The sequence below is a fragment of the Polypterus senegalus genome, chromosome 2, assembly GCF_016835505.1.
Source record: "Polypterus senegalus isolate Bchr_013 chromosome 2, ASM1683550v1, whole genome shotgun sequence".
Classification (NCBI taxonomy): Eukaryota; Metazoa; Chordata; class Cladistia; order Polypteriformes; family Polypteridae; genus Polypterus; species Polypterus senegalus.
In genome coordinates, this window is record NC_053155.1 from 73,530,819 (window position 1) to 73,551,398 (window position 20,580).

Below are 20,580 nucleotides of genomic sequence, written 5' to 3' on the forward strand. Positions count from 1 at the left end.
ATCCAAATCAAACAAAAGCTCCAATTTATCAGACGTGGCCTAAAGGGAAACACGCACCCTGCTCCGTGTGAGTCACATCCTATGCATTAATGCTGTATAAAAAGCCCACAACCATGACGGCAGCAGACAAGCCAAGTCATTCGAGCCTGATAACCTTTACAAGATACAACGGTTTGACATCTTCATTAAAAGACAGACGAGGGTCCTGTAAGGCTTCAAAAGGAAAAGAAAAAAATCTGTTCAACTTATTTATTACATGACAGTGTTGGTGTTGATTAAAGATACATTAAAATTAACAAACAAAAATAAAAGAAATAAAGTCTGTTGAGTAACCGAAAACAGTTCTCATGAAAGTGTAAAAATGATTTCTCTCGCAACACTGTTGATGTCAAATTCCATGGAGGAGGATATGCAAGCCACATAGTAAAATCTGTACAAAGAAATCTGAGACTGTATTGATTCCGCCCAAGTGCCTTTCAAATCGAACAGCAACCCCCTATTTGCTGGGTTTGGCTTCAGAAGGACTCTCCCCGGTGTCCAGTGTTTTCAGAAGGCGGAACAGTCCAGCTGCTTCTCTGATACGGCTGAATTCAATACAAAATGCCTGAACTTCTATAAACAGGTCCTGAACATTTATGATTTTGTTTCGAATCAAAGACTGAAGGAAGACACAGACAAGGCGTACCAGTCGATTCTGAAAAAGAAAAAAAAAAAAAAAAAGAGGAAGGAAGGACAAGAGATTTAGAGATGAGGGACACTGAACTAAGCAATACATTTAAAAATGTAGGCAGCACATGTTAGACAAACATCTAATGAATCCAATCATTCCTATGTCTGAGAGGCAGCCACACATGTGGTCCATGGACTCTGTTGGTTTCAGTGAGGTTTTTTAGATTTCCTTTACACTTTTCCCACTTTAATTGTGTTAACCCATCTTGGTATTCATTTCAAACTTTTGTAGGCTATTAAATCCTAAATCTATGCATAGAGCCAGTACGTGATAATGTTTTGGTGTGTGCAATCAGAAGATTGAAAGAAAACATTAAAAAAAGTATGCTTTGTTTGAGTACAATTTACAAACATGACACTTTAAAGCACACATTCATAAACACAGAAAGTGTGCTGGTGACCCAACACCTATTAGGCAAATAAATGATGATAAAAAGTAATTCTGGCATATTTTAGGTAGTAAATTGCTGTGGATGATAAAAGAAAGTATACCATGGGAAGGCTATCTACACACACTACACAACTCTCCATGATCTCATTGTCAGGAAACATTTCCCAAGAAAGGTTACCACATCTTCAACATGACTTGTATAAATAATGCTTGTCCATCTGATTTTCATCACATATGAAGACAGAAATGGCAATATAGTAGAAGTATCACTAGCCCTGCTAGAGCGTACACCATCGCTGCTGCAGGATAATCCACTGGCACTTGAACAGCTTGTTGTTGTGGCAGTTAGGACGACAGTCCCACAAAAAGGTCCAAAAAATTCTTAACTGAATTACTGGCTTCCTTGCTCCTCTTCAGTTCACAATGTTTACTTCCTTTCATATGGATTTTCAAAGCGGACTCTCCCATATTCTCCAATGTCGACCTTCTTCATACAGTAATGGCACCAGGCCATATGTTTGTTTGATTTGTTCTATAGAAGCCAATCTTTGTAGTCAACATTTTTCAACCATGTCAATATAAACGGACATGTTCCTGGCATTCTGACTGCTCGCTAAATCACTATACCAGTTCACACAGAGAACACAATGAAGGGGGTTAAAATGCATGTTTTGTTGGCAAAATATCAGATGTTTTATCTTATGATATGCAATTACAATTCAAATATTTAATTAATATTTTTATTTTAATTAATATTTAATTCATATTTTCCAGGACTTTTAAACACATTTTAAATTTTGTTTTTACAATTTCAAAGACTTTTCAGTACTGCATTTTGGCCTGTTAACTTTTCAGGACTTTCCTGTATGAACCCCGGAAGACGCACAAGTCTGGGGATAAACCGTGAGTGACGCACACCATTCTTGATGCGACCACTAACACAGCAAGTAGCACTGTTAAAACTCCCACCCAATGACCAACTCTTTTTCTAAGGAGCATATATTTGGCCTGGTAAAAAAGCTGAAAAGAGAAGTGTCAGGACAGTGGCTGGGTTGTGGGCTGCTCATGCTTTGTCTTCAATAATGCTGCTATAAGAAGAGGGGTAAAACCAAGAAGGCTAAAAAAAATTACTTGTAAAGCTGTGAAAAAAAAAAAAAATTTAACATCAAGACCCATTAAATTGTTAAAAATGTAAAGTCTTTGGCAAATAGATTTTAAAAATTCTTTCTTTAAATGTGGGACTAACATTTTCATCTGACCCTATATACACAAATATTAAAATTAATAACACCACAATAAGCAATTGTAAATTATGATTCTGCCAATAAAACACTGCAGTTTGCATAACAGTTGAGCAAATCCAAACAGATTAAGATATCTAAAACAATAATTTGCTTTAGTTGTCTATACAAGTATCTGCTTATATTAAAAGTATTCAGAACCATCTATAAACCTAATTATTCTGAAAAGTACTTGTGAAATGTAAAAGATACACTGCACTTATCTTTTTCTGGAAGTATTAAAGTGCTATTCGCTACATTTTTGAATATTCCATTAATTTTAAATACATGACTAATGTTATCTTAAATTGCTTAGCCCCAAGTCAGACTCATTTGAAAGTTTCTAGTTTGTTTCTGTTGTTTGGTAACGGTTGTTTAGCCTGCAAGCTACTATAAAGAGATAAAACCCGAGAAAGCAGCAAAGGAGCAGCAAAACCACAGGCACTCCCTCTATACTTCTGCCTCTCCATTTTGTTCTGAACTGTGAATTTATCCATGACACTCCCTGCTAGTCTTTATTCTAATCTGTATTGATCTACAGGAAGATGTAACCAAGAATGTCCTACACAAATGTGAACAAAAACACAGCAGCCAAAGTATAAAAAATAAATAAAATTCTGCTTTGGATCTTATTTCAAATGACAAGAACAAATGACCTTGTATCTCTCCTTCCAAGTTGTTTTACAGATAAGCCCACCCACCTCCATTAGAAATTGAATGTTCATACATTGTCTGCATTTGGCCAGTTATAGTTTCTAATTAAAAACAAGCTTCCTGTCCAGTATCAGGAACGTGTACGTGGTCAGCATGTGAATGGAAGATGTGACAAAAGTTTACAGATAGTGGTAGCTGGGTGACAGGGTGGTGCAGACAAAAACATTGTTTGGATGAGATATTACAATCAAAGCCCAGAAAGACGCTTTGGAAGCATTCCTAACCAGCAGGGTTCTTGAAATGACTCTTTAGTAATCCACACAATAAATCTCGATGGGAAAAAATCCAGTTTTTTCATATAATTTGAGTTTAGCTTGTGAGGCAAAACATATGCCAATACCAACTTGTTTACCAGGCTGCAGACAAAGTCCCAGAATAAAGGATTAATGGTACTTTATACACATCCAAGATTCCTTTATTTGTCCCTAGGAGCTCTTTAAATAAAAATTAATACATAGATATAATAGATATTATACACACACACACACCCCCACCCACCCACCAGAATGAATGAAAATGAAGAAAATTAAGAAGAAAGCAAACTTCTCACTTGGCAGTTAGTTACAGTGAGGAGTATTGCAGGCGTATTGCTGTTGATATAAAGGAACCCCATTTAACCATATTATTGGAGTAAACCGCCATCCTGAGGAAATAAAAGTTTGACGTGCATTCAGAATGTTTCAGGAGAGCTTTGAGAACTGGTTCCTGTGTATTTGACAATAGTCACGTGAATACACTTTGCCAGCTGCAGTACCTTTTCAGGTTGTTCAGCTTGGCAGGAAGCCAACAGATGTTTGGTGGAGAAAGCAATCCATACTAGTAACACCTTGGACATACAGGGTGCGGACTTGTGAAATGAACAAGCAGTTGCTTTCTCTCTCTCACTCTCCAGTTGAAGGGAATCAAGCCTAAGTGGGTCATGCTGTAAAATGGGATTCAGTATTAACATTCATGACTGCAATATTTACCCTGCATCTCTGATGCAAGTGACTCTGGGTAGAAAGGACAGGTATTGAAAAAGCTGCACTATAAGATGGGCAGAGAGCACTGCCTAAGTGTATCCCAACACTAAAGTTAAAATTAAATAAAATTAAGTTAAAGCTAAAATTCCCTGCAGAGACAAATAAAGTATCCTCTATCTATATATTTAAAGGGAATAAACTAATTTGAAACACCCTATAGTCTAGAGCAGGAAAGAACACCAGACCATTTATGACAAAGTATAGAAATGTGGAACTAACTACTGCCTCATAACTGAAGCAGAAACATGGACGTCTTAAAAATTGTATTAATGAGATAACGAGACAACTTTGAAGGTGATTTCACACCGGGTTCATTTTGTGTGTTTTTTTTTTCCCCTAACTGTGCAATTTCCTCATAAGCCTGGTTTATTTCGGTAAACGTGAACATGCCAATTGCACTCAAGTGTGGACTAAATAAACCAGATCAAGACCCTTTGGAAATTGTGGTCTCTGTGCAGAACCAAGCAAACCCCCAAGCAGTTTTGTATGAGGTATAAATGTGACCCCAGATCTAAACACAGAAAATACTATGCATTATGGGTGAAACCGCATGCTATGGTAGTCATGCTGAGTCTACTGTCGAGAATTAGGGAAATCTCATTCGCAGCATAATGAGTTGAGGGTTAACATGGAGCATTAAAAACAACGAAGAGGTAAATAAATAAACACACACATATGTACAAACATGACCAGTCAATCAGAGCAAGCCTGTCACTTGATCAGACACTTAATACATGCCTTTTGCACGTGTGATTGTTACATTGCTGCAAGACAGACGGTCAACCCCTCTAATCTTACATCACAAACGTGATTTCAGGTTGGGCACAGTGGCTGGTGGAAAGATAATATGCAACATTCTACAGTTAAATGAAACACACTTAATATGTCTACTGTCATAAAATTGAAGCACATCACTGTACACCCTCAGTACAGCCCGCCTGTTTTTTGTACACTCACCTATTTGAAATGTGTCTTTTTTCTGCCATGCCTGGTAGCGCAGTTTTCAAGTAGTCTCCCAGTTATTTGGTAATAGGTATTTTGCTTTAAAAGCTATGTGTGGTAAATAAACCAGATAAATCTGGAAAAAGCAGCAGTGCGCAAACACGTGGTGACCCTTCATGAAATGTTTCTGCCAAATGAAAGAAGTCAACCACATGTCCACGGGGTGTTTGTTCATGTGTTTAGTTCTCTTGAAATATGTAGTGTGAAATGCAACCAGACTAATTGGGAACTCAAAAAAAAAAAGTGGTGGCTCTGAGGCTAAGGATCTGTGCTGGTATCCAGAAGGTTGCCGGTTCAAATCCCCGTCACTGCCAAAAGAGATCCTACTCTGCTGGGCCCTTGAGCAAGACCCTTAACCTGTAATTTCTCCAGGGGTGCTGTACAATGGCTGACTCTGTGCTCTGACCCCATGGGGTATGCGAAAACTAACAAATTCCTAATACAAGAAATTGTATAAGGTGAAATAAAGAACAAAAGCTGGTCCTGGACTATAGGAGTCATCTTGTAGTGGACCTGGCCCTACTGCAGATTGCTTCTTGGACAAAGATTTAAGTGAATCTGTTCCACAAGACTTATTTTCACCTGGATAAAGCTGGCAGCACAGTGAGGATTTTTTTTTTTTTGTCCAGTGCCTTCAAAAATATTCCAGTCGTCACTGTTAAGGGGATGAGCCTATGCTGTCCTGGATGAAGAGTAACTGTCAGGCAGACCACAGTTTGTGAGACCCAAGAATTGTGTTTTTGATACAGTTGTGAGCAACACTGAAGCATCACAACACTCTTGTCTCCTTTTCTCTTCACTCTGTACACCTCAGACTTTAAATACAACACCAGATCATGTCACTGACAGAAATTCTCAGATTATTCTGCACTTATGGGGTGTACTGATAAAGGGGATGAGACTGAGAAAAGGAGTAGAGTGTAGAACTTTGTTTCTTGGTGCAAAGACAATTGTCTGCATCTTAACATCAGCAAAACTAAAAGAACTGGTATTGGTTTCGCTGCACCAAACAGCATCTATGCCCAGACACTATTCAAGGAGTGGATGTAGAGATGGTGCACTCCTACAAGTACTTGGGGGACCTCAATGACAAGTTGGACTGGTCTTGGAACACAAAGAAAGTATATACGAAAGGGAAGAACAGACTCCTTTTCCTTAGAAGACTGCATTCCTTTAATATGGGTAGTGGCAACTCTATGATGGCTAGGGTTGCTGAAGTAGTAACATTACTTCAAGAGAGGCCCACCAAATCAAAAAAAACAATTGAAATGGCAAGCTCAGTTTTAGAAAGCAAATTGGATACCTGGGGGCTGCAAAGAAGCAGAAATTAAAAACAAAACTGACTGTCATTATGAACAATGCTGCACATCCTCTATCTGACACACAAACACTGAAGCCTTTCAGCCAAACAAAATATTCAGCAAGTCAAGAAATGCTACTGGGGCTCCTTTATACGGACAGCAATATGTCTGCATAATGAGTCACTGTGACTGTGACAGGCGAGACAGAAGTTTTCTCTTTATTTTTTTTTTTCTTTATGGTGATTCTGGTGTTGTGTGTTCAGATCAAAGTGTACACATATTTATTTAAAGAACTTCTGTAAAAAAAGCCATATTTCCCTCTGGGGACAGACAAGTTCTACTAATCAAATCAATTAAAGTAACAGATAACCCTTACTTTGGAAAAGGCAAATGGATTATGAGTGTGAAAACTCTTTAAAACTTAGACAGATGAGCTTGACAAACTAAATGTTCTTACTCTACTTTGAAAGATTTTTTTATGCTGTAAATAAGAACACTGTGGGTCAACATTTTCCACAAGAAATGTTTTCTTTAAATCAGAAGCAATGATCCAACTCTTTTCGTTTATTGCTGCAGTTTTGCACCCAAACAGTGGAAATGTCCAATAACAAAAAGAGAAGGTGTGCTGTTAAGTCTCTTCATTTTGACTTTTTAAAAAAAAAAAAAAAAGTAGAAACTAGTTTGTAATTCTGCTTATGGTTAATGATATCTCAATCATATGCGACTATAATGTGCTTTGTAGAGAAAACTACATTTTCACACATGTATCAATTTGACGTCAAGTGTGTATGAAGTAATCCAGCTATACCAAGGTGAAAAGCAAAATGTACAGCAAGTCCAATAAATTAGTAATACAAGTGGCTAACGAAATGGGGTTAAAGGACTCTGCTGCAAAGAAATTGTGCATTAATAAAAAACACTGAACATTTAAAAAATATACACATCTGCAAATACCACTTATAATAACAAAAACATAGTAATTTTGTAAAGCATAGCCAATAACTGACTGAAAGCATAGTGCATTTATTATCTGGTGGAAGTACAAAATGCATACTCAGCTACAAAACAGAAATAAGAACACATTCAACAGAAAGTGTTATTTACCTAACACATGCCTTTGGTTTTGCTCATCTAGGAATTGGCTTACCTGCATATACTTGTCTTTGATTTGTTCACAGGTGGAAATGCAGTTTGAAATATATAAATGGATGAATTCAGGAGGGAGATCAACTGCTGTTGTGAGCCTACAAATTAAAAAGGAGCACAAAGGTCATTTTATAGGTGGAATCGAGTATCCACATGCTTTAGGTTCTATGGAAATGTGATGTTAAACATAGAAAACCCCTTTAATTGCCATTACAACAACCAACTCACTTAATTAAACAGAGAACATTCATAGAAAGTGTTAAATTTAAAGCACATCCTTGGTTACTTTAACTAAATTTACTAATCGGTCAATACGAAAACACACTAAGGTATTCAGGATATGCACGGACTGCCCTCAGAGCAGCCACCAATGACATTTTATCACATTGCAGTTAATGAGCTCTCACTAAGTTACGGAGTGCTGTAGACTATTGATCACATCTTAAACACGAAAAATTCAAAGTAAAAATGAAATGTTTCTATATGCATTAGTGTGGAGTGTGAATAACACCATTTTTATTTATTTAAGGAATGACACATGCATAATTTATACATGGATCAAGCACCCTGGATTGAATCTTTTTGTCTATGTGGGGTTTCTTTTGGGTACTTTGGCTTCCCTCTCACATTTCCAAAACATCCTGGCCTGGCTAACTCTCTACTTCAAATTGGCCCGGTGTTAGTGTGATTGGGCCAAGGGATGAGGGACATGTGGGTGTGTTAGTTGGTCCTGCGATGGACTGGTGTTTCATCCTGGGTTGTTTCTCACTTTGCACGCTGTGGTGCTTGAAATTCATTTTTAAAATGGGGAGGGAAATCCCCCACTTAAATTTAATACAACAGGGGGATTTCAGAAATGAGGAGGGTGGGTGCACTTTGATATTCATATACTTATTCTTTCTAATGTAAATGTATAAAACTGAGTAGACAATATCATCCAGTTTTTTAAACAACAATTTGCAATTTTGACTTTAAACAGTTGTTTAATTTCCCATGTAGTGATTTCCACTCCACCATATTTAGCCAAAAAAGACTTGCAATGGAGAAATTGCTTCAGTACAGTAATGCAAAACATTCTACAAAACAAACAATACGCTAAGAAAAAACACATTTTCTTAAACCTATACCATACGTTTTTTCCTGTCAGAGTATATTTTTTTGTAGCTTTAAGACAGTCGTACGACTACAAGTTTGAATGTACTTAATTTAAGAAATTTGAGCTATTTAGTTGAAATATAATTAACATATTTGTATCTTAGGTGGCACCAGAGTGCACAATGATTAGCACTGCCACTTTACAGATCCAGCACCCGGTTGTCTGCACAGAGTTCTCCATGTACTTCTGTGCTGTTCTTCTGGGTACACCAGTTATCCTCCTACATTCTCATAGCCACGTTTGGTTAAATGGCCCTACTGCAAGTGTGAGTATGTGCGTGAGTGGACTCAGTAGTAAATTGGTACCCTGCCCATGCCCTTTACTTGCACCGTGCCCAATGCTACGAGGATTGGCTCTAGCTTCCTGCTCCTCTGAAATGGAGTAACAGGGTTTGAGAATGACTAGGACTATTAAATGTCCCAATGAACACAACACATTTCCTTTGAGATTACTATGAACTGGTAAAAGACAATAAGAGAAAATACAGGTGAAATGTGTTACTATAAAGAAAGGGGTCCTACAAAGTCCTTTTTTCAGAAAAGTCCCTCTTTTCAGAGTTAGGTGTCTTTTAGCCATGGGTATATCCAGTGCCAATTTTCTTGAAACTTATCCTTGAGGTGGGCTGTGGGAACAATTTTTAAGGGGTGCTGCCAACTACTACAAAGACAGTTTGCATACATGACCCACATAGACCTAAATGACCTACATACAGAAAATACATGACAAATGCAGCAATGGCCACCAACTAAAACTACAAACACAGCAGGCATAGTTTTGTTTTCTGTTTGTAGAATCTTTTGTCAAGCCTCCAATAAACATTACCTGTTGTTCAGTACAGTGGACATAGCACCAACTCAGTAACTCAAGTATGTAGATTTTAATAAGTCTCTATATCAGTTTGTCAAATGTTTTTATTTTCAAAAGGGATTTCTCACTAATGCAGAGTAACAAAATTTAAATACCTGAGACGCAAGTTAAAACATTTTTCAGTAGTGATCTTGTTGTCCACAAGGCATTCCAAATGATCATTTTGTTGACCAGTACATCTCAATGTCAACTTTCTGAATGATATACAATGAGTACAAAGAAAGCGAGCAACTCATCATAACATCAGAATTTAAGAACAGTCTAGACAGACATGGGCCCGGGTGCAAGTAAACAAACACCCTAACTAATTTCGCCCACCAAAAAACCAGTAAACACTTAAAGAAATTAAAAAGATATATTATATTTATATATGTGTGTGTGTGTGTGTGAGACATTTCCACGAACATTCAGAAGTGGCATCACAGTTTTCCGTTTCAACAAAATCATCACCTTCATTACTAGAACTGGAATTTACTGTATAATACAGTCACTAGCCATTCGAACTCTCACTAACATAACTGATGCATAATTCTTCATGTGTTTCTCATTCTGACAGCCTACATTTTGCCAATCCTGCTTCTGTGAAAGCCGTGTCAGGAGCCACTATTTACTGGGGATGAATAAACTCAGGGAAGGTGGTGTACGAGCAACTAGTGGTGGATGAGCTCTCCCATTAGATTAAAGATGACAATCAGCCAGCCTTGAGGCAGGAATATCTCACTGAAAAGATGAACAACAAATCTTATTTCATATCATATATTCTGCTATCGGACAATTCGATGCTTCCATCCAATGTACTTATTAAATAAATAAACTTTATTCATTAATTGTTTGATTGGCTGTATTGTCTGCCTTGTGAGTCTGTATCCTTGTCTTTTTATGTTTCTGCTGCTGTGTGCATTTGAATTCCCCCATGGGATTTATAAAAGTTTCTTATTAAAAAATTAAAACTCTCCTAGAATGCTTAGATACAACAAGAGTTTTCCTACTTTTAAATCAATTCATTCAATAACGAAGTAAGTTTTATTACTTCTGTGAAGCCAAACTTAAGCAAGGACACAATAAAAACCTGATATCAGTGCTATATTGTCCAGTTACGCAAGACTATCCTTTAAACTTGTTTTTTTGGCATGCTATGTACTTTGGTAACAATTCTGGATACACAACACAAACACTGATATCTTCTTAAAATAATTTAACAACTACCACCACCAAAAGAAGTAAAACAGCATTATTAAGACAAGTATGGGTACAATCTGTATGTCATCATTTGAGCAAAACAGGAGTGTACTACTATAGTTATAATTTTACAATTATGTGCTTGGTAGTATGACTAATAAATTGAAATTCAGTTTGATTGAAAAGGGACAAAAATAACAGGACTGCTGGTTACATGCTGAACTGTGATTTACAATACATTTAGTCTACAGCTTAATATTCACTCATTTAGTAGGAATCCTTGTGTTAGGAAAATCATTCATTGCCTGGCTGTTCTAAATATGTCCCTATGACTGTACAAACTGTGCCTATTCTGTTACTGAAAGAAATTATCAATTTACAGGGAACAGAGTCGAGAAAAAAAGTCAAGAACACTGACTTTTTGTCATGCTGTTTTTTTCCATACCATTTAAGTGTGCTCAACTTTTGAGAATGCTTATAAACCACTCAAATTAAGCAATCTGGCATCAGCCACAAACATCAAAAACTATACACTTCATTCCAAAAGTGTTTTTTCTTCCAATAATCTGATACCAAAAATTAATAAAACACACTGAATTAGTTTCATTTTAAAATGCAGAATTAAAAGATTGTGTTTATAAACACTGAAAGCAAAACGAATCGGGTCAATTTATGCATGATATGACTTGTATCTTAAAAAAAAAAAAAATCATTCTGCCTGTGGAATGTTCATGTCCATTCTAGAACCTACTCAGACTCATAAGCATTCTGTATAGAGCTTAATATTTAAATAAATATGGTATGAACAAACTTCTTCCTGTATTCTTTCCAAAAATGCCAGTGCCTCCTTATCATTTTTAAATAGCATTGCTTAACATTCTACTTGCAGCTTCATCTTGTTTTCAATTGAATCAGTTTTTATCCTTTTACCCATCTACATTTTATATATGACTGTACTGTCTTGACAATTTCAGATATATTAACTATAAGTGTTTTTCTCTCCTTTACTTTGAAATAATTGTTCTTGATTGCAGTATCAATATATCTATACTAATAAAAGGCAAAGCCCTCACTCATTCACTCACTCATCACTAATTCTCCAACTTCCCGTGTGGGTGGAAGGCTGAAATTTGGCAGGTTCATTCCTTACAGCTTCCTTACAAAAGTTGGGCAGGTTTTATATCGAAATTCTACGCGTAATGGTCATAACTGGAAGCAGTTTTTCTCCATTTACTGTAATGGAGATGAGCTTCAACGCCGTGGGGCGGAGTTTAGTGTGACATCATCACGCCTCTCACGTAATCACGCAGTACATAGAAAACCAGGAAGACCTCAAAAAGCGCTGAAGAAAACATGCATTATATAATTGAGAAGGCAGCGAAACAATAAGAAGCGAGCGAGTTACATATAGAACCATATTCATGAGTTCTGCTACTTCGGAAACAAAGCACGATGTAAACCTACACTTTAAATTAAGTTCATAGACAGGCTGCCGCTGGCGTTTGTAATTTAGTGCCTGCCCATATAAGGACGTCCGTCAGCGGCAATCCAATAGCAAACTCCCACTAAATATTCACGGGTTAAGGACTGTGTTTTTATGGAGAGGAAGATGAGATGGTCAGGGTGGTGTTTGACACAAACTCAGCGAAACTGCGAGAGAAAGTTTTAAGTGCCAGGACTAAGGTAACATTAAATACAGCCATGGACATAGCACGAGATGGCACCAGCACAGCTGGGAACCTTCGATGCATGTACACGAGTGGCTCACGTGAACTGACGCAGTGCACAGATAAAAAGCAACAGTTCCAAAGAGCTGAACAAAACCCGAATTACACAATTGAAAAGGCAGCAAAAATATGAAGCGCCTGATAAGCATATTCATAAATCCAGCTACTGCGGAAACAAAGCACACGGTGGAAAAGTCAATGTCCCGCTAAAGGAAGACAGTGTAAAAAAACGTGCATGCAGTGTGTCAGGTCTCAGATAAAGAAGAAGACGAGCTGTTTATTGATGCAGTAAGAAACTAATCGATGAAAGAAACCTGTCATCTTTACAACGATTGACAAACACGGAATGTAACTTGAACACAACACATCCTACAAATACGAGCCTGATTGAAAGAAATAATGATAATCAAATCCTTGATGACAGCAACACTCAGTAACACTCACAAAACAAATACTGTACAGTGGAGGAAATAATTATTTGACCCCTCACTGATTTTGTAAGTTTGTCCAATGACAAAGAAATGAAAAGTCTCAGAACAGTATCATTTCAATGGTAGGTTTATTTCAACAGTGGCAGATTGCACATCAAAAGGAAAATCGAAAAATAACTTTAAATAAAAGATAGAAATTGATTTGCATTTCATTGAGGGAAATAAGTTTTGAACCCTCTAACAAAAAAGACTTAATACTTAGTGGAAAAACCCTTGTTTGCAAGCACAGAGGTCAAACGCGTTTCTTGTAATTGATGACCAAGTTTGCACATTTTAGGAGGAATGTTGGTCTACTCCTCTTTGCAGATCATCTCTAAATCCCTAAGGTTTCGAGGCTGTCTCTGTGCTACTCTGAGCTTGAGCTCCTCCATAGGTTTTCTATTGGATTAAGGTCCGAGACTGACTAGGCCACTCCATGACCTTAATGTGCTTCTTCTTGAGCCACTCCTTTGTTGCCTTTGCTGTATGTTTTGGGTCATTGTCGTGCTGGAACACCCATCCACGACCCATTTTCAGTTTCCTGGCAGAGGGAAGGAGATTGTCGCTCAGGATTTCACGATACATGGCTCCGTCCATTTTCCGTTAATGCGATTAAGTTGTCCTGTGCCCTTAGCAGAAAAACACCCCAAAGCAAAATGTTTCCACCCCATGCTTGACTGTGGGGACGGTGTTTTGGGGGTCATAGGCAGCATTTTCTTCCTCCAAACACAGCGAGTTGAGTTAATGCCAAAGAGCTCTATTTTGGTCTCATCAGACCACAGCACCTTCTCCCAGTTACTCTCTGAATCATTCAGGTGTTCATTGGCAAACTTCAGACGGCCTGCACATGTGCCTTCTTGAGCAGGGGACCTTGCGAGCCCTGCAGGATTTTAATCCATTGCGGTGTAATGTGTTTCCAATGGTTTTCTTGGTGACTGTGGTCCCTGCTAATTTGAGGTCATTAACTAACTCCTCCCGTGTACTTCTAGGATTCTTTTTCACCTTTCTCAGAACCATTGACACCCCACGAGGTGAGATCTTGCGTGGAGCCCCAGAGCGAGGTCGATTGATGGTCATTTTGTGCTCCTTCCATTTTGAACAATCGCACCAACAGTTGTCACCTTCTCTCCCAGCTTCTTGCTAATGGTTTTGTAGCCCATTCCAGCCTTGTGCAGGTCTACAATTTTGTCTCTGACATCCTTGGACAGCTCTTTGGTCTTTCCCATGTTGTAGAGTGTGGAGTCTGCTTGATTGATTGATTCTGTGGACAGGTGTCTTTTATACAGGTGACTAGTTAAGACAGGTGTCCTTAATGAGGGTGACTAATTGAGTAGAAGTGTCTAACCACTCTGTGGGAGCCAGAACTCTTAATGGTTGGTAGGGGTTCAAAAACTTATTTCCCTCAATGAAATGCAAATCAATTTCTATCTTTTATTTAAAGTTATTTTTCGATTTTCCTTTTGATGTGCAATCTGCCACTGTTGAAATAACCCTACCATTGAAATGATACTGTTCTGAGATTTTTCATTTCTTTGTCATTGGACAAACTTACAAAATCAGTGAGGGGTCAAATAATTATTTCCTCCACTGTATATTGACAGTCATGTTACGTTATTTTTAAAATGTTCCCTTTTCTTTTCTAGCTTTTTAACACACTACTTCTCCTATGCACGCTGGTATATATATATGTATATATATATTCCGATCTACATACTCGAATAATGGATACTTTATTCGCCATCAATGATTGTTTTGGTAAAGCCATACTCAGTGTATTCATTAGATGAACGGTAAAAAGTAAGAGCGAGGGAGGATGCAGGCTGTAGTGCGTCAACTCTATCTGAATTGCGCGATCACATTTCAAAAATATATCTTTTCAAGTTCTATTTAGTCCATATTTGTCAAACTTAAGGGCCACGCCACATCCGCACGGCGTGTAATTATATCCGCCCGAGATCATTTTATATACTGTATTATTGTTATTAATGGCCCAGGTATATGAAGCGCTGGTAACACAATAAACTACAGATCCCATAATGCAGCGCTTCAGCTGCCTTGCGAACACTTATTGCGGCTAGCTCACGCGATGCTGGAGAGAAAAGTTCATTCTGAAAATAGAGCCTTTAAAAAGCGATGGGAGGCTGAGTATATGTTTACTGAACCCGTGTGTCTCGTTTGTGGAGCTAATGTGGCTGTAATTACAGAATTTAATCTAAGACGGCACTATGAGACAAAACATCAGGGTAACCTGAATGCAATGCAGAAGATACAGAAAGCAGAATAATTAAATAAGAATCTGACACTTCAGCGGACGTTTTACCCGTGCACAATCACAAAGTGATTTCAAGTGAAGCTGCTTTTATGGGAGACACAACCACTTGCCCCACTTTCCCTGTTACCAAGTAATGTTAAACCAAGTCGTCACTACGGTGTTCCCAACACGCACTTTGTTGATAAACTGAGCGCACTGAGTTTGCACGGCGCTTTGGTGACTTTGAAGAACAAAAAAAGTCCGTCTACATGCGGCTCGAACCTTGTGCATGTTTGGTAGCACATATCTGTGTGAGCAGCTCTTCTCAGTGATAAAGACTAACAAAGCAGCACACAGGAGTCGCCTCACTGATGAGCACCTGCAATCCATCCTGAGAATCTCCACAACACAGAACCTCACACCAAACAGAAACGAACCTGTGGCCAAAAAAAGATGCCAGGCGTCCAGCTCTAAAATGACATATGAGCAAAGACAACTGAATGATTTGATTTGTTATTGCTGAAAGGAACACATTTTATTTATATTTCCACGTTTTGTTATGCAGCATGTTCATATTTGAATTTGTATAATTTTGACAGGATATATTTTTATGGAGAGCAAAATCTTTTGGGATATTTAAAATCTAAGTTTATTTTTTATATAAAATTACATAAGAGTAAAGAAATTTGAATGTTTGTTCTTTTAACGTTTACTTTATTTCTAACTTGTATAATTTAGACAGGATATATTTTTATGGAGAGCAAAATATTATAAGTTGTTTAAGGTTTGAGTCGATTTATTCAGGAATAATATTCCTGTCTGTTTTTACCATTCCTACCAAAGATATTTCTGTCGACTAAATAAAAATTCCTTCTATTTAAAATTTAAATAGAACTTGAACAAATACGATAGTTCATAATATCCACGCAGACTTGCACGTAAGAGCGGAGTTATCCATTTTAACAAGCAGCGTATTGCACTGATCTGAAATAGCTGTGTGTGTATATATGTAGATATGTATGTATATGTATATATATGTTTATATATGTGTGTGTATGTATATATATATATATGTATTTGTGTGTATATATGTGTGTGTATATATGTAGATATATATGTATGTATATATGTGTATATGTATAGATATGTATATATATATGTTTATGTGTGTGTGTGTAAATATATATATATGACAACAACACTCATCACTCACAACAGTGACAAAACAATTACATTGACAATCATGTTACGTTATTTTCAAAATGTTTCCTTTTCTTTTTCATTGCTTCTTTAACACACTACTTCTCCGCTGCGAAGCGCGGGTATTTTGCTAGTAATTTATATACTAGATGTTATTTTTTTCCCTTGCACTCAGTGAGCGAAGCCACTGGGTAATCAGCTAGTATATATATATATATATATATATATATATATAGTGACGGACAGCCGGGTCCCATGCCCGGCAGGGACGCCCCTGCTGCTTCTGTTCCGGGAGTCGCCATGGGCAGTTCAATACCTCCCCGGGGACGTTTGCTGGCAGCCTCCCTGGCCGACGGTGATTTACCAACCGCCCGCAGGGCTCCATGGGAGATGGAGTCCTCCACAGCTTGGTTGGGGCCCGGCATGGCCGCTAGGGGGAGCTGCCTGCTTCCCACAGCCCGGCTGGACGAGCTTTCAGCCCCACCCGGAAGTTCAATTAGGACCAGGTGGTTAATCACCTGGAATGCTTCCGGGTGGGCTATAAAAGGCCCCAGCCACCACCACTCAGAGAGCCAGGGTTGGGAGGAGGAGGACTAAGCTTGCAGAGGAGTGGTGGAAGAAAAGGCGAAGGAGAATTGTGGTGTGTATTCTGTTTGGTGCTTTGGACTGTGCTTGGGCTGTGTGGCACGGCTGAAAAAAAATAAAAGCATGTGTGTTTTGTACACGTTGCCTCTGCGTGGTCTGTGCCGGTCGGGCTATATAGCGCTTTTACATTTTATATATATATATATATATATATATATATATACACACACACACACACACACACACACACACAGTACTTTGATACATCGGTTTCAGTCAATTTACAACTTAATTTTAGAGGGAACAAATGGAAAACAGTGCAGATGCTACAGAACTAAAAGCTGTTTCACTAAATTTTTAATTTGGGAACAGAAAACAGTGTGGAGGTTTACACAGAATCAAAGACTTAGAACAAAGTGATTCGTCACAAGGACAGCCTGCCAATCAAATGTGTGTAATGTCACATGTCCCAAAGCTCCGGCGTGGAATTTCAACATAAATAATGGCCCAATGAAAAAAGAAGGAGCTGAACAACATAGACAGCGGCGTCAGAGACAAAGCCATGTCAGAGAGAGAGAAAAAATGGATCATTTGTTTGATCTGAACGTCAAAATGCTAATGTATTGCTAAATTAAAATGCCGCACAAGACAAAATCCATCCTTGACCTTGATGATTTTCAGTAAGCTTTTCTAAGACTATATTTAGACATTTGCTTTCCAACTTATTTTCTATTAAACTTTCTTCTATTGGTATTATTATACTTTAATAAATAACATGTTGTTTTACATTTCTACTTTTTAAAGTAAATCAAACTGGTGCAGGGAACTTGTTATTTGTTCATTACCTACAGGGCTATCACGGATGAGAGGTTGAACCATAATAGAAGAACAAGAAAGAAGTGCGCAATGCAATCTCGGTAATTACTAACACGAATGGAGATAAAATCATCGAACACAAAAATATAATGCACACTTTCAGAGACTACTATAAATCCCTATATACTACTGAGTTTAAAGAAGACAATACACAATCTAATGCATTTCTGGATACATTACAGATACCACAAATAGACGCTATTAGTGTGGAGGAACTTGATAAACCTCTGGCGTTATCAGAATTACTAGATGCTATAAAGTCACTCCAAGGCGGAAAAGCAGCAGGCCCTGATGGCTACCCTGCAGAGTTTTACAAGAAATTCTCTGCTCAGCTAGCTCCCCTCCTATTAGCAACATTTACAGAAGCCAGAGATAACCAATCTTTCCCGCAAACCTTTCGCCAAGCACGAATCACTGTCTTTCCAAAACAAAATAAGGACTTATTACAATGTGCATCATACAGACCAATTTCACTTCTGAATAATGACGTTAAAATACTCTCTAAAATCATAGCCAGAAGGATGGAGAAAGTGCACCCCTCTGTAATATCACAAGACCAAACTGGATTTATTAGGGGCCGACACTTATCTTCAAATCTTCGACGCCTGTTTAATGTAATATACTCACCAACTAAACCAAACACGCCAGAAATATTATTATCATTGGATGCAGAAAAGCATTCGACATGATTGAATGGAAATACCTTTTACTACATTGGAGAAGTTTGGGTTTGGCCCAACATTTGTGCATGGATTAAATTACTGTATACAACCCAGAAGCTTCAGTTTGCATCAACAACATTTGCTCAGACTACTTTAAACTAGAACGTGGCACTAGACAAGGATGCCCTTGTCACCACTGCTGTTTGCATTGCCATTGAACCACTGGCAATACATTGTCGAAATACTGATCAGATAAAGGGGATTAGCAGAGAAGGACTGGAACAGAAAATCTCATTATATGCAGATGACATGGTACTGTATATATCGGACCCAGAAAATTCTGTGCCTGCAGTCTTAGCAGCACTCACAGAATTTCAAAAGATCTCTGGTCTCAGAATTAATCTGAATAAAAGTGTACTCTTTCCAGTGAATTCTCAAGCATATAATATTAGATTAGACACCCTACCTTTTATCATTGCAGAACAGTTTAAATACCTCGGGTAAACATCACAAGTAAACATAAAGCTCTTTATCAACAAAATTTCAGTCTGCATGGAAAAAATTAAACAAGACTTGCATAGATGGTCAACCCTTCATCTCACACTAGCTGGAAGAATTAACACTGTTAAGATGAATATTCTTCCTAAGCTCCTTTTTATTTCAAAACATCCCAATATACATTAATAAATCATTCTTTAAGCAATTAGATTCAACAATAACCTCATTTATTTGGAATTCAAAACATCCACGCATCAAAAGAGCGACCCTACAAAGACAAAAGGCAGAAGGTGGCATGGCTCTACCTAACTTCCAGTTTTATTACTGGGCAGCAAATATACAGGAATAAGAACCTGGACACAAATAGAAGAACATACACAGGCTTGGACCACAATAGAAGTAAAATTCTGCAGTACTTCTTTGTATTCCTTGCTCTGTGCTCCAATAAACACACGTTATCGGCAATACACTAATAACCCAATTGTGCTCCACTCACTTAGAATCTGGAACCAATGTAGAAAGCATTTTAAGACGGAGAAGCTTCTATCTGTGGCACCTCTGCAAGAGAACCACCTCTTTCAACCTTCACAAACATATGCAGTTTTAATATCTGGAAAAATTTGGAATTAACTTGCTTAGAGATCTTTATATAGACAACGTCTTTGCATCCTATGAACAATTACATTCCAAATTTAACATTCCAGCTACAATTTCTTTCACTATCTTCAAATCAGGAACTTTGTTAAACAGAACCTTCCAGATTTTCCTCATCTTGCACCCTCATCCATGCTGGAAAAATATTGCTCAATTTCAAGGAGTTAGACTCCATCTCTACAATATATAAAATCCTTTTACAATCCCTCCTTTCAAAGATCCAAGAGGACACTGGGAAAAAGATCTCTCAATTAATATATCAGAAAAGGAGTGGAAAGTAGCAATGCAGAGAATTCACTCAAGCTCCATATGCAAAGCATACAATTATACAACTCAAAATTATATATCGAGCACATCTGTCTCGACTAAAACTCTCCAAAATGTTTCCAGGACATGATCCAACCTGCGAACGTTGCAACCAAGCCCCAGCCTCAACAGGTCACATGTTCTGGGCCTGCACCAAATTAACATTATTCTGGACAAAAATTTTTAATTACCTGTCAGACAGCCTTGGACACACAATCCCTCCTAACCCATTAACAGCTGTGTTTGGGGTTCTTCCAGAGGGCTTAAAGTGGAGAAAGACAAACAAATTGTGATTGCATTCACCACACTGTTGGCACGCAGACTTATTCTGATAAACTGGAAGAACCCAAACTCTCCTCTTTAAGTCAGTGGGAAACCAATGTGTTATATTATTTCAAATTGGAAAAATCAAATACTCAGTTAGAGGATCTGCACAGACTTTTTTCAAAACATGGCAGGATCTAATCAGTAATATTTTAAAATAAGTTCATAAAGCACAGAGAATTTTTTTTTAAATTAGGTATGTTTACAAGCCTTAAATTTAACATTATTTGGCTTGCTCTC

At 37.8% G+C, this 20,580-nt stretch overlaps 1 protein-coding gene across 2 annotated transcripts in view; it reads right to left on the reverse strand.

Annotated features, from left to right (window-relative positions):
* Positions 1–235: 235 nt before the first annotated feature.
* Positions 236–20,580, reverse strand: part of cnot11 (CCR4-NOT transcription complex, subunit 11) — a 56,287-nt gene continuing 35,942 nt past the window's right edge. For both annotated transcript variants that reach the window (XM_039743977.1, XM_039743978.1), the window contains 2 exons: positions 7,587–7,683; positions 236–694 (listed from right to left, as the gene is read on the reverse strand). In XM_039743977.1, the coding sequence (XP_039599911.1) occupies positions 497–694; positions 7,587–7,683 (295 nt within the window). In that variant the 3' untranslated portion in view covers positions 236–496. The remainder of the gene's footprint in view (positions 695–7,586; positions 7,684–20,580) is intronic.